Source organism: Miscanthus floridulus, chromosome 18 (assembly GCF_019320115.1).
Source record: "Miscanthus floridulus cultivar M001 chromosome 18, ASM1932011v1, whole genome shotgun sequence".
Taxonomy (NCBI): Eukaryota; Viridiplantae; Streptophyta; class Magnoliopsida; order Poales; family Poaceae; genus Miscanthus; species Miscanthus floridulus.
Window position 1 is genome coordinate 82,007,749 of NC_089597.1, and position 15,152 is coordinate 82,022,900.

General features: G+C 42.4%; 1 protein-coding gene across 1 annotated transcript; it reads right to left on the reverse strand.

Moving 5' to 3' along the window:
- Positions 1 to 1,310: 1,310 nt before the first annotated feature.
- On the reverse strand, positions 1,311 to 2,646 carry LOC136524095 (uncharacterized). The gene is made up of 3 exons (XM_066517568.1): positions 2,510 to 2,646; positions 2,267 to 2,453; positions 1,311 to 1,843 (listed from the first exon to the last, which is right to left on the reverse strand). The coding sequence occupies exons 1-3, from the start codon at positions 2,644 to 2,646 to the stop codon at positions 1,586 to 1,588; spliced, it is 582 nt and encodes a 193-aa protein (XP_066373665.1). The 3' UTR covers positions 1,311 to 1,585.
- Positions 2,647 to 15,152: the final 12,506 nt, after the last annotated feature.

Genomic DNA, 15,152 nt, shown 5'->3' on the forward strand with positions numbered 1-15,152 from the left:
GATTTGTTCGGAGGGGTGTCGGCGTTTGCAGGAACTCGATGGTAAACGCAGAGAGACAACGATTTATACTGGTTCGGCACGCCGGAAAATCACGGCGCCCTACGTCCAGTATGGGGTGGATAGTATATTGCGCCCTGCGCTATTTGCTGGGTTGTGAGGTATGTTGTGGTTATGTCTGTCGCCCATGTGTGTGTTAGCTGCCGATCTAGGGACCCCTGCCCTCCTTTATATAGTCTAGGAGAGGCGGGAGTCCTAGTCGGTTACAAAGTAGAGATCCTAGTAGGATTATGTGTAACTAGTTCTAGTAGGATTACATGTAGGGAATCCTAGTTGGACTAGGTCTTCTCTTCTCCGTGGGAAACCCCATGGGTCCCGTATCGACAACCACATACCCCGGTAAGCCTTAACTTGGCTATTCTATTACGAGAAAGTCTAATCGCGCACTGGGAGTGGAGAGATGGCGGGAGTAGCGTGTACCCACGTGGCCATGGGCTGGAATGGTGGAGTACTGTATTCTCGGGTGGCTCGGACCCGTTCTTGTTTTAGAGGATCTGAGGGTAGGTTGATATATGGAGGTCGGGGACCTGCATATGTCGTGTGGTCTGGAATTCCCAGCTAGGTTTTAATCGGTTCGAATCGTCGTTGCTCCTCGGTTATGGAGACTCAACTCTCTGTTCATCATCGTAGTTAATAAATTAAACTTGAGCTGGATTTGAGAAAGAGTTTGCTATGAAGTTTATGATCCCATTACGGATCATGGCGGATTCATATATGGTTCTTATGAAATTTTAATGTTATAATAAAGAATTTTGTTAAAGACCTTTTACGTAAAAGAACTTTTGAGTATTACTAAAGCCATACCTTAAATCCCTGAGCCTACATTCCTGTGTTCTATCATTTTTTTACTTCGGTTAAGTCTTGTTGAGTACTTTTGTACTCAGGGTTCGTTGACCCTTGTTGCAGGTGAGCCTCATGAGCAGGTCTGTTTTGGACCGTGCTGTATGACTGTTTTTTAAATCAATGATGACAAGTAAATGTGTGGCCCTTAGGCATGTCACTTTATTGTGTGATATGTTTATGTTACTAATGTCACTCCACTACTATGGTCTGTAATAACAATCGTACTTAGTTTGTAAGGTTTGAAATAAATGTTTTATAAACTAAGTTATGGTAAGACTTCCGCTATATTTCTCTGATGTATATATTTGAATAAACTGTTGTAATACTGCAATGACTCTGTAATGGGATCCTGCTCGGAAATCGTGGATGATTCGGGGTTCCACGGGGACACCCGACAGTCTTCTTAAGTTACCGAGAACATATGCATAGTCGTCAGAGGTCGTTGGACAGTGACAGGTGCATGTGGACCCTATAATTTAGGAGGTTCTGCCACATGATAGCTTGAACCTCGAGACTCCGGCGATCGCCGAGCTCGCCGCCGACGCCAACCGGCTCGGTTCCGATACAAGTTCAAGTTTGAGTTCTCTCAGATTGGGGATCGATTACATAGGAGCCAGAGCTACGGTCACCCTTGCCCGTTACATGGGCCTGCGGAAACGAAAACGTAAATGCATTACATGGGCTCTCACATCCAGTCCGGCCCAGTGATGCGAGTGTTGGGCTTCCTGCTCCTTCTTCCCGCTCTTGGCGCATCTGAAGCTTCTGTTTCCTCTTGATCACCAGCGTCTTCAGATAGTTCAGGTTCAGGGACAGCATCAGATGTGTTGGCGTCGGTGACACTGATGTACGGGGTGGTCTTCTTTGTGAGGTCCTCCACGCAGATGACGTCGGCTAGCGATGTGAAGGACTTGGACCCCCCTGGTAGTACTTGGATAGCCCTGTCCTGAGAAAGTGTGGTTTAACCGTCAGAGATCATGTTGCAGGCACGAACAGGCACGAAGCAAGATATTCAGACTAGTTTCAGTTTGCTAGCACTTTGCAACTTGATGATGGTCAATAGAATTGCAGTCATCTTGCTCAAATTGTTTCATTTGGACTCTTTTTTGCAAAGGAATTGGTGTAGTTTCTAGTTGCAACACATAGGTCATAGGTGTGTGTAATCGAGTTATCACCTATATATTTACATCTAATAACATGAGCTCTGAAGGAAATCTGAAGACTGAATATTTATCAGATATCCGTTTCATTTTGTTAAACAGCTATTGCATTTCTTTTTCAATTCACCTATTTTCAGTTCTCCATCGATCTATAGCAAAGCAGAGGCTTATATGATCACCTAGATCGTAGATTTGAGGCGCGTGTGTACCTGAGAGAAGGGAGATGATCCTGAATCGTCGACATCCCATAGAGCGACCCGCCGGCGGCCCCGTCCATCTGCAACGCTTCCGACTCTGACGGCGTCGAGGACGACAACGAACACAAGGACGACAAGGACGAGAAGTGACGACGACACGCCGATCGGGACGACGACGCCGCACCGTCTCCGTCCTCCTCTTCATCACCCACTCTCCACGTCGTCGTCGATGAGAAGAGCTAAGACGACGACGACCCGCTGGACGCCGTCCCGATCCCCGCCGCCGCCGCCGCCGACCCTGTACTCCCGGATACCCAACAACCTCCGGTGGCGCCGCCGTCGTCCTCCCCTCCTGCGTGGAGCGCCACGGCGGCCTCGGAAGCCTCTCCCATCATTCGAATTCGAAGCGGCGGTCTCGTGTTAGCTAGGATCGGAATATATCTTGCAACCCACGGACCCGGCTGGGGTTCGTGCGTCAATTTATATGCGCGGCTCCTCAGGAGGGGAGGAGGATGAGGCGGCGGCGGCGGCGATCATGGGCTGGACCGTAAATATGGCAAGGGAGAGGGTGGAGGGAGTGGATATGCATGCATCGCATGCTGTATACGTTTCCGTGGGCGGGAGCGTGGATATCCTATCCTTCCTCTCAATATATATATTCCAAAAATCCAAACTAGGCTAGTACGTTTCCTTTTCTCTCTTGCTATCTGTGTCTGTCTCTCTCATCTCCAGATAGGGCTTAGCGTCCTGCTGGCATCCTGATCGTCAACTTCATGGACGACGGATCGGCGGCCTCGCTGAAATTTTGAATTTCGGAAAGAAAAGGTGGTTCAGCGCTCTCGTCTCTCATCCATCAGATGCCAGCTCGATCATCCGCCGCCTCCGCTCCCTCCGGAAACGGATCCAACCGCACGGCGCACCGGCGGATATAAAATGCACGCTTCAGATCAATCGGAGGACCGCGCACGATTTTTCTTCTTCATAAGTTTGTAATAATGGCCAATAATGGCCATGCCTATCTTAAAAAATTTCCTTTATAATAATCGAAGAGTAACTATCATTTTTTCCAGAAATCCAATCTAAAAAATTTCCATTATTGGTACCAATAATTATTTTAGTATGTCAAAGGAATGAATGAGCATCTCTGAGAGTTTCCCAAACCTACTTACAATCTAGAATTTTTAGCAAAATTGAAAAAACTGATCTCCAACAACTCTCGATCTCAACTCCGAATCTTTCTGCACATGGAAAAAAAAAACAATCCAATCGCGCGGAAATATCCACATGTGTATCGAATCCGCCAATCTGGGGATAGAAGGACGTGGAAAGAATAAAGAGGAGCATAAGGTTCTTAATACAAATGTACAAGAGAGAGAAAGTATAAAAGTGGTTGGGGATTTACAAATAGTTCGGGATTACTAATGCAAAATTGTCTTCTATATTTTAACCGTGACATTTTGAAACCCAACAGATATGCTCCCAATATTTTTAAGCCAAATTTATACTAATAGAAATCAGCAAACCATTGTTTTATAACAGTGAAATGCACATAACAAATGCAAAAAGCAAACATCTCACTATATCTTCACTAGAAGGCAATATATTATCAGCTTTGGATTGCCAAGTATATGTTGACTGAAAAAGGTGATAGTACTAACTTAGTACCCTGCCATTCTTTGACCATCCATTCTATTTGTTCAACCTTAAATTTGGAGATGTCAGGTCACAATATCAAAAAGAAATAGATTGATTATTAGTAATTCGATTAAGCTAAGGAAGCCAACAGATGGACAAGGCAAAAGCATATTGAAGCAATCATGTCTTTTATTTGAGTTCAACATACTTTGTGTACACATACAATTTTGGATACAAACGTTGCTTCAAATTTAATGAGTTCTTGTCCATCTATTTTATTTGCAATTGAATAAGCCCTACTCATCTCTAAATTACGTGTGGACGTGTACTTCTTTGAAGGCGGCGTTCCTTCTTGGGCCCAGTTTGGATGGCGAAAATTTTTGCAAAATGACACTGTAGCATTTTCGTTGTTATTTGGCAATTAGTGTCCAATCATGGTCTAATTAGGTTTAAAAGATTCGTCTCGTGAATTTCGTCTAAACTGTGTAATTAATTTTATTTTTTATCTATATTTAATGCTTCATGCATGCGCTCAAAGATTCGATGTGACGGAGAATCTTGAAAATTTTTGGGAACTAAACAGGCCCTTGGACTAAAGGCAACCTCACCAATGATCTATCCAAGGATTTTGCATCCTGACCTTGCTCGCAACTGTTCCATAGTTTGTTTCAACTTTCAAGCACCATTGGAACATCAAGCTAGTGTCGATTGAGACGAATACCCTAAGCCTGCAATGGCCTCCGTATCCTCTAGCCTCTGGGTACCTTTAGTCAAATAGAATTGTTACTATCGGGTATTAAAATATTTGTACTACCTTCGGAAAATATACAAATCCAAACAATTAACAGTGCTTTTGTAAGAACTCTAAATAAACAATTAATTTTATATATACTCTCAATTTTTAATTGATTATTGAAATTTACACGTGTCCGCTCTTTTTCAACTTTGATCCATGAGATACATGTCTTGATCAAGTTTCATCGTTCGCTGCTAGAGCGCATCTTCCTTAGTACTTATTACAAATGAACACAACTGTAGATCTGAATTCGATGAGATCACTTAAAATTCAAACCCCTAGTGTTATTCCAAGCAATTTTCATAAGCTTGTACATTACTCTCAGAGTCTCAGTAATCTGGCATCCCCTTTGCTAGTTAGGGAATCGATGGTCAGGTTGATACATTGCTCAATCATTGCAAAGGAAGTATTAGTTTCACATTTCCATTTAGATTTACGGTTTGGTAGTTTGACTGGTGCTGGAACATTTTTAGGAGTATTTGGTTACATGGCGCGTGTTTCCTTGATGCAATAGTTAAATTGATCCTAGGTTTGTTTCTAGCATTTTACATCTTGACATTAGGAAGCAATTTAAATGTTTTCTACAGAATGCTCACAAGTTCTAAAATGATATTTATTTTTTACCCTATAAATATTTCTTTGCATTTAACACGAAGGGATTCCCATCAGATTTTTTCATATGAAACTTTGTAGTTTTCACAAATTTAAATACAGCTATTTTCTCATTGCGGTTTCTGAAGAGTTAGCCTTTAGCACTTAGCAAGGCTAATATGCAGCTTACTGCTGGGAAAAATGTTGGTAGTAGGAAAGTTTCAAACATCATAGGCCACTTTTTTCCCCTAGAGGAATTAGATATGCCATATGCAGTGATTATTTTAGATGGAAACCAATGTACTGATCAATGTTTTTTACCCAATTTAGGCTGAGGTGGAAATTGCAGAACTTATTGGAGAGTGCTGGAGCAGGAGAAAGGTAAGCTAACATGCATGGCTTGGAATCGAGTTATTATAAATAAAGTCATGTCCAGTGATGGTTTAACAAATATGTAAATTATCGGCCATATAAACCGAACTTTTAATGCACAAGAAGTTAACTGATCTATAGATTTTTTTTTTAATCTTACCTACATTTTTTTTAACTTGTTATGGTGGCAAGGTACTGAGTTTAAGAAAATTCATAGAAACGTCAATGTTCCAATCAATAAATAAAAATACAAAAGTAAATTAGCAGCCCATCTTACATAGATACACCACTTCCAACAATTTTTATATTGGCACGCACATTTTTGAATTATTCAGAGCAGACAAGAACAAAGCATCACTCTAATTGTCACGTAGAATATCTGTATTTGGTGTAAATAAGCCAGCTACAAGTTCATTCTCGTATTTGTATTTGGTGAAAAGACATCCAAATCTCAGACATAACAGTAAGTATTTGAATTTGCTTATCTGCCTAATTCTATAGGAACCACATATACCCTGAAGATATTTCAATTCATATTTATGGGACAACTGATCTTGGGACACTGCTATCAATCAGCCACATGCAGGTTAGTTGTTCGTTTCATTCCCTTGACGCTCAAACAATGATGCTTTAAGGTTAGATTTTGAGAAAGAACTACTAATCCTTAACTTTTGAGGAATCCTTCATCAATGGTTGTGAATATCTGACTTTATCTAAGAGCTCTTTTCAGTACCACCTTGCTTCTGTGGTACATGGTCTTTTAGTAATGATCAAATTGTTCCATTTTTAAGCTCACCGGTCCGGTAGGATGAAAATAGCAAGATAATTTAGTTGATCGTCATCCATGTATCATTCTCCAGTGCATTTAATTTATCCCTTTTAGGTTTCCAAATTATGCGGCTTATCATCACTTGTTTGACTGTTTAGCTGTCAGAATGCTTAGACATACATGTATGTGTGTCTTTTTTCCCTTTCCTACTGGCTACTACGGTGTAACTGATCCAAAATAAATTATGGCATAAATGGAGGAAGTAATTAATAAATTAAAGACCCTTCTCAAGTTAATTTGTTGGAAAAAATCAATTATATAACGCTATAGTATAATTGCTTCATTTAAAAGTATATATGTGGACCCTATAAGTAGCTATTTTTTTCTTTTAAATTAAACCACTATACCGTCACTACATCACTACTGAGATGATGATGCTCGATCTAATGAAGTCTCGTGGATTTATGCTATGTAATCATGTTTGATTTTCCATCACAATTGCCATATTACTATACATACTCCAATCTCAATTTTTTTCTTAAATTAATAGGTTATCAATTATTTTCACAATTATAGATACATGTGTGTCACACGTGCATGTCAACTAATTGAGTTCTATAGGATCTCATTTATATTCTATCATATCACATCACAATGTGTGATTTGTGATGTAGATAATATCATATGTAATATTGAGTTTGAGTGTTTTATATCTATATACCAGGAAGCTTTTTTTATACATGTTTAATATTCTGGCGAATTTGCGGGTATGTCAATGGATATTTTTGGAGCATCTACGGGTGATGGGTGTTGATATAGTTTTCGAGCACAGGCGGATTGTGGCTGTGTGTTTGAGATTTTATAGCTGGCGCCTGGCGGATGTGCTTTTTACACAGAGTCTTTTACCTGTGTGCTATTATAAAAGTTTGTAATTACTCATTAGTCGTTAAAAAGTTTGAACAATCATATGTGCCACTGGTCGAAACTTTTTTGCCCTTCACGTCATTCCATCCACATTCGCTGCTAACGGTGGCTAACGGAGCTGCGAAAAGACATAACAGCCCCCAGGCCAGAGAAACGAGTTGAAGTTTCGTTTTACTCCTGTGCTACTCCTGTGCCACTCTCTACCTGACTGTTGTGGCGCCAAAACATGCCCCTGTCTGGCTGACTGGCTCCTGTATAGGCACTAGGATATTAACACTGGGATCGTAGCACTATTTGCTTGAATATTGAAAACATTCAGCAAGACAGATTCCACGTGCTAGGCGTATTCAAAGGTTCAGTACTCACTGAGCCTATCTCCAACAACAACATCTAAAATATAAGACTTATTCATACTTTGGGTAGTGCTACAGGCAAAAGGTTCAGTACTCACTAAGCCTATCTCCAACAACAACATCTAAAATATAAGGCCTATTCGGCATCTTCTCCAACAAGAAGACCCAAAAAAGAATCCTTTCTGCAAATGTGTTTCTAGGAGAGAGGATACCTATATTTGGGTTGTGTCTCTCAGTGTAACACCCAAAAATTTGCATCACTTTGAAATAAGTGAATTTGATTTATTAGTGATTTTGTGAGCATGCAAATCTAGTTAAATAAATAATTTTTGTGAAATTAAAATTCATCCTGAGGCTAGAGACATGTTGATGCACTCATGCTGGAGCATATTTTATTTGTGATGGACTGGTTTTTGTTGCATGTGAAAAGGAATTCAAATCCCTTTTGAAAATCCATTTGAAAATTCTGGAAATAAAAAGAAAAAAAATTGGAAATCCTTTCTTCTCTGTTCTGGCCGCGAGGCCCATCCTTCCCTGGATTCAGCCCAGCTCGGCCGGTCGGCCAGCGCAGCAGGCCTCCTGCCTTCCTTCCTCTTGGGCCGCAGGCCGGCCCATCGCAGCGCAGACGCAGCGCCTGCTTCTTCCTTCATATTGGGCCAAGTCGAACCAACAGCAGCGCCGGCCCAGCCAGCGAGCAGCGAAGCCAGCCCGCCTCCTTGTGCCACCGACAGCTGGGGCCCGCACCCCGTCTTCCTCCCTGAGTCGTCAACGAAGTGGACACCGACCCGGTGTTGATCCATGCGATTTCCTCGCGTCACGGTGCAATCCGCACGCCCGTGTCGTCTATAAAGCCCGAACGACCGCGTCCGCGTCGTCTTTCGATCTCTGGTGCACCCGCCGCCTCGCTTTGGTGTAACAGCCGCCGCCAAAACCCTAGCTTGCCGCCGTGGCCGTCAATTCGCCATCTCCACCGCATCGCTGCCCTCGTAAGCTTCCAGACGAGCTTCGCGTCACCTCTGCGAAGCCGCCGACCCCGTCCTTGTTCTTTTTCGTGCTTTGGTTCGCTCTCTCATGGTCGCCGCTGTACGCAGGAAACAGCCATCCGCCTTCCGCAGCCGCGCGCCGTCCGTGACTGCTCTCCGCCTCCATCTTTGAGCTAGGTGAGTTCGCCTTGAGCTCCGCAGTCGATCCATCCCAGTCCTGTGCTGTTTGGTGGCCTGAATAGCCGTGTCCAGGAACGCCAGCGACTTCCGGCCATGGCGCCGCCGCGGTTCCCTTCTTCTCCGACGACTGCGCCGCCACCCGACGCCTTGATCCAATCCCGGCCATCCAAGTCATATCGGACGGCCAGGAATCGAGGATACCCTTTCGTTGGCAATCTTCATAAAGAGCCCCTCGTTTTTCAGTAATTGAACCCACAGTCCAAAACGTAATCCGGAGAATACGTTTTCTCTTTTGGAAAACGTATTTTTCATTTAACAGATTCAAAATTAAGTTCCATTTAATTACATTTTTGCCACTGATTTCAAATGCTTATAAAATACTCATTTTAACTCCGATTTGATCCGTTCAACTTGCGTTGGGTTCATAATTTCGTAATCTACGTGTTAGTGTCCTTGTTAGTTCAGTTATGGTTTTTAACTTTCGAGTTCATGTTTAGTACATTAATAGTCTATAGGAAATCATGGAAAATCCATATCTTGCTCGTTTTAGCTCACTAAAATACATATGCATGTGTCTTCCTTGCTACCTATGGTAGGATTACCTAGAGATTGAATACTCAGTTACCTTGAAAACCTTGGGATATATGCATGGGTAGTATTTATGCTAGTGCTAAGCAATGACAATGATCATGTGAATTGATTAATGGAATAAGCAATACATTAAAAGATGACTAAAAGGACTTATCCTTTGGCAAAAGCTGGGACAACCCGTACAGCTGTGAGGGCTACGTGGCTCTGGCTCTAGTCGCTTAAGAAACCCTTTTCTAGCTGGTTAGAGGTATGCGAGTTGGGTATAGGACAGCCTCTGTCCTGTTGAGCCTAGCTATGGAAGCGGCCTTTTATATTTTTGGAAGGGGGGTTCCTATATCCGATGACCCTGCGGCCCTGGCCGGTTAGGCGAGCTCTTAGGTGGCTTTATATGGTGTTCGGTGTTTGGACGTAATTAACCCATACATTTGAACAACATAACTCACAGTGAAAGTGTACAACCTCTGCAGAGTGTAAAACTGTTATAACAGCCGTGCCCACGGATACGGGCGGCCCGAAAAACTGAGGGAATATACAAGTTCTTAATTGAAACATGATAATCGTTTATTTATGGTACTCTATTGCTATTCATTATTCGATTACATTGGATCATTGTATCATGGGATCATTGCTATCTTGATGTTAATAAATGCTAAACTTGATGATGACTTAAATGCTAACCGCAGTAAACCAGTGTCAGCTATTTGAGCCTCATGAACCCTTAGTTATCTTGTTAAGTACGGCATGTACTTATGCCTTGCTTTATCTTTTATGTTGGAAAAATCCCGGATGGATAACAGATCAAGATTAGATTGAAGATTACCGTGATGAGTATTAGGTTTGGTGTTCACCAGTCGATGTCCCTGTTGGAGCTTCCGCAAGATAGTTATCTTAGCAGTTATTATATCTATGTTTGAGACTATGTGTTGAGTATTTATTCGCTATGTAATAAACATTGTGTTGGTACAATTCATAATTTGTCCACTTATGTGTGCGACCGTTCCTGGAGTGCACATAAGACTTTTATACATCATCTTTTGTTCTTAAAATTAGGTGTGACACTCAGACAACCCAAAATAGATCTCTCGTATAGATACTCTGTGGCTGATTTTGGGCCTCTCATAACTCATTTTGGGTTTAGATCTCTTTATCGGAGACAGTCTAATAACTCATAGAACATGTGTACTTGAATCAACATAAGAAACAAACAGCTTTTGCAGGCATTCTAGAACAAGTTGTGGGCGTCAGGAGAGATTCCCTCACTGCTAGAGCTATGGGCTGCCATGGGCGCCGGCGCTGTAGACTGTTCCATGCAATTTAATTGATGCATCGAATCCATTTGATCAGCTATTCAGCAGCCCAGGACTGCGGCAGCCGGCAAGCCATTGTCGTCCGCTTCGCTTCCTCAGAACGGCATGACGTGGGTGAGAAAATTGCTATCATAGTACGCGAAACAATATGCTTTGTTATTATAGGATTTTAATCGTCGACTTTGCTAAAACGATATTTGAAACGTTTACACTTTATTTTACATGACATTTGATCTTTTTAATCACTTTTCTCATTTCAAATATATGTATTTTGCCATGGAATAACCGTATTGCCCTTCAATCATATTCACGTAAGAGTGGACAGACAGGTGCGTGGGCTGCCTGGCGGCCGCCGCCGCCGCCACCTGAGCAGGCTGGCTGGCACGCTTGCCGCCGTTACTGGATCATCTCTTGCCATCCATATACGTACTATTACGGCCGGCCATATTCTACAGCCAGATATCCTTTTTAATTTACTTGCTTCTTATACCAATATTGATACTCCTGGGCTGGCTGGCTGGCTGCCGCCGCCTGGCCCGGCTGGCACACTTGCCGCTGTCGTCAGGGTATGTCACACATTATTAAAATTCACAAAAATACAGTAAAATTTTCTAGAAAATTAGAGTAAAATTCTGGACATATAACACAATATTAAGTACACATAAATTCATCTCACATCGTAATATTGTTTCAAACAAGATTCAAGTTATATCAAATAAATTATGAGTTTATATCTCATCACACCTAAAATAATTTATCCAATATGTAGCTTTTTTTTAGAGTCATCTTTTTTGGTGTGCCGCTGTAGGTATCCTTACGGGGCAAGTGTTGTCGGTTTGTGAAGATGTGCCCTCTCCTAATAACATCGCAAGCTTGCTGCACATAAATACGATACCACAATTAGATGTATGGAAAGAATTAGTGTACGATAAATGTGTTAATATTCCTTACCTTCTTGTGACCCTTCATAGACTATCCCGTAGGATTTCTTCTCTAGTCGGCCTCCGTGGGGTGCTAGGTTCTGTTGGCGTAGCTTTTGTAACATTCTCCTTAGGTTGCCTACGCTTCCTAGAAGTAATCAAATAAATTAATATTGATATTTACATTCAAGTTTCTAGATAAAGGAAATCAGTTCATACCTCTTTTTGCGATCCCATTGAGTAGGCACTTGGCACTAGCTTGCCTATAACCTTTTTCTCCGTATTTTTTGCAAGTCATAGGTCCTCTGATTATTTTCTTTCCCTTTCCATTAGTTGGAGCTGCATCGTTGTCATATCCCTTCTCACCTTTACCATCGTTGATAAATTTACCATCTTTGGAACCTTTCTTTCTGTGTCCACCTTCCATCCATCCCTTCATTCTTAGTTTCTTTCGTCATCCAACAGGTAGTTTAGCAAGAAGTGCACTAACTAAAAATGGTAGGTCAACTTGTGGCCATTGTGTTTTATCTGTCATCGGCTCAATCTCTCTTCCATAAGCAGCCCTTAATCTATTGACCGAGTAGTAGTCATGCATAAACTGTTATAGGTCAACTCCCCGATGACGGGTTACATAGACCAATACATGTTGACATGGCTTACCAGTGTGCTGCCATTCAAGACAAGTACAGGTCCTTTGGTGTAACTTGATAATATGCCTCTCAGCTCGGCTGCTATGGTCCCACACCTCTGCACTCCAATTAGAACATGGTACAATTCCCAAGTGTCCCAAACCTCTAGTATTTGTCTTTAGCTGAACCATAATAGCTAGAAGTATTCTGCCTTCAGGTAACCTGTATGCAATATATTCTTCTCTTGTTCCAAAGTACTATGATCATTTCTCTGATCTTATCAGCAAGGTCAGCAACAGTAAGTCTTTATGGTCTTTAATCCAGATATTAAATGACTCAACAATATTACTAGTTATGTAGTCACACTTAATTTTTGGATTGAAACCACACCTATACCATAATAACTTATGATTGGTCTGTAACCATTTCACTGCTTGTGTTGATTCACTTACCATTTTTGCTATATTGTCATAGAATATGTCCTCTCTGTAGGCCCTTGTGAAAGCTCTAGTTTGGTTTTGGTAAATTGATGAAACCCTAAGTGCTAACCTAGTTTATCAAGTGATTATGAGATAGGTACCACACCCCAAGTGATGAAGCAAATGAAGATCATAGCATGATGATGATGATACCATGATGATGATCAAGTGCTTGGACTTAGAAAGAAGAAAGAGAAAAACAAAAGGCTCAAGGCAAAGGTATAAACCATAGGAGCTATTTTGTTTTGGTGATCGAGACACTTAGAGAGTGTGATCACATTTAGGATTGATAGCCGTACTATTAAGAGGGGTGAAACTCGTATCGGAATGCGGTTATCAAAGTGCCACTAGATGCTCTAACTCATTGCATATGCATTTAGGATCTAGTGGAATACTAACACCCTTGAAAAAGTTTGTGAAAATATGCTAACACATGTGCACAAGGTGATACACTTGGTGGTTGGCACATTTGAGTAAGGGTGAAGAAGTTAGAGGTGAAATTAAGTTGGTCGCAATGATGCTGGCGTCGGTCAAAGCACCGGACGCTGGGTCGATCAGCGACCGGACGCTGAAGGGCTGCGTCCGGTCGTGGTGTCGGTCGGCACAGTGGTTAGGGTTAAGCACCAGACGCTGGGCTGTGTCCGGTCAAGCATGACCGGACGCGTCCGGTCGGCAAAAACATGTTTTGGACCCTTAATGTAAACGACCGGACGTTGAGGGTCCAGCGTCCGGTCAGCTCTGTCGGAGCGTCCGGTCAACATTTCGACCGTTGAGATCAAACGATCACCGTTGAACGTAGGAGACATGTGGCCGCCATCGGGCGATCGGACGCTGAGGAGCTGTGTCCGGTCAGTAGGACCAGAGTGTCCGGTCACCCCAATCAGTACCCAGTGAAGGGGTACAACGGCTCTATTCTGTGGGGGGCTTCTATTTAAGCCCTATGGCCGGTTCAAGCTCACTCTCTTAGCCATTTGCATTGACATAGCAACCTTGTGAGCTTAGCCAAAGCCCTCCCACTCATCTCCATCATTGATTCATCATCTTTGTGAGATTGTGAGAGAATCCAAGTGCATTGCTTGAGTGTTTGTATCTAGAGACACTTGGTGTTCGTGTTTCGCTGCAGGATTCGCTTGTTACTCTTGGTGGTTGCCACCACCTAGATGGCTTAGAGCAGCGAGGATCGTTGAGCGGAGGGTGGTGATTGTCTCTGGCTCTGATCGTGGTGATTGTGAGGGGTTCTTGACCTTTCCCCGACGGAGCGCCAAAAGGTACTCTAGTGGATTGCTCGTGGCTTGTGTGATCCTCATCTTGTGTTGGTTGTGCGGCACCCTATTGAGGGTTTGATGTGTGATGCCAATTAGCGTGTGAACCTCCAAGTGAGTGAATCGCCACAACGAGGAGTAGCTTGCCGGCAAGCAAGTGAACCTCGGTAAAAATCACTGTGTTCATCCTTTGATTCCGAGGTAATTGGTCTTCATTGATATTGATTCTTGTGATTGATTAGTTCACTCCTCGACACGGCGGTATAACTATCTTGCTTACTCTCTTTACATTACCGCAAACTAGTTGTCAAGCTTTTTAGTGTAGCTAGTTGTGAGAGCTTGTTAGTTTGGTTAGTGTGGCTCTTTAGTTAGCATTTGAGAGTACACTAACTTAGTGTAGTGACATAGCTATTGTGTGGATACATACTATATAAACTAGAATTGTGGTAGGTGGCTTGCAATTTTAGTAGGCTAGCGCAATATTTGCTTCGCCTTGTAATTGTTTAATCGGTTTGCTAAGTGTTGTGCTTCAAGATGAAGGAGGATGAGAGTGTGCCGGAGATGTTTCATAGGCTTCAAGTGCTTATCAATGATCTCAAAGCACTTGGAGAAGAGGTGAAGGATAAGGACTTCTCCCACAAGTTCTTGAGATGCTTACCTTCAAGATTTGGCACATTAGTCACAATTCTAGCGAGGAGTGGTTTGAACACCATGACACCAAACCAAGTGTTGGGAGACATCATGACCGATGATACATATAGAGATGAAGATGAGAAGGAAGAAAAGAAGGAGAAGAAAGATGAGAAGAAGGATGAGAAAAAGAAGAGTGTGACATTCAAGGCCACATCATCCAAGGGCAAAGCTAAACAAGAAACCTCAAGTGAAGAAGATGAATCATGGGATGATGATGATGATGAGAAGATGGCTCTATTTGTCAAGAGATTTGGCAAGTTCATGGTGAAGAAGGGCTACCATGCTAGAAGGAAGAAGTCTTCATCCAAGAACAAAGAAGAGTCAAGAAGGTGCTTCAAGTGTGGAAGCAAAGATCATCTTGTTACTCAATGCCCATACAATAGCGACAATGATGATGACAACAAGAAGAACAAG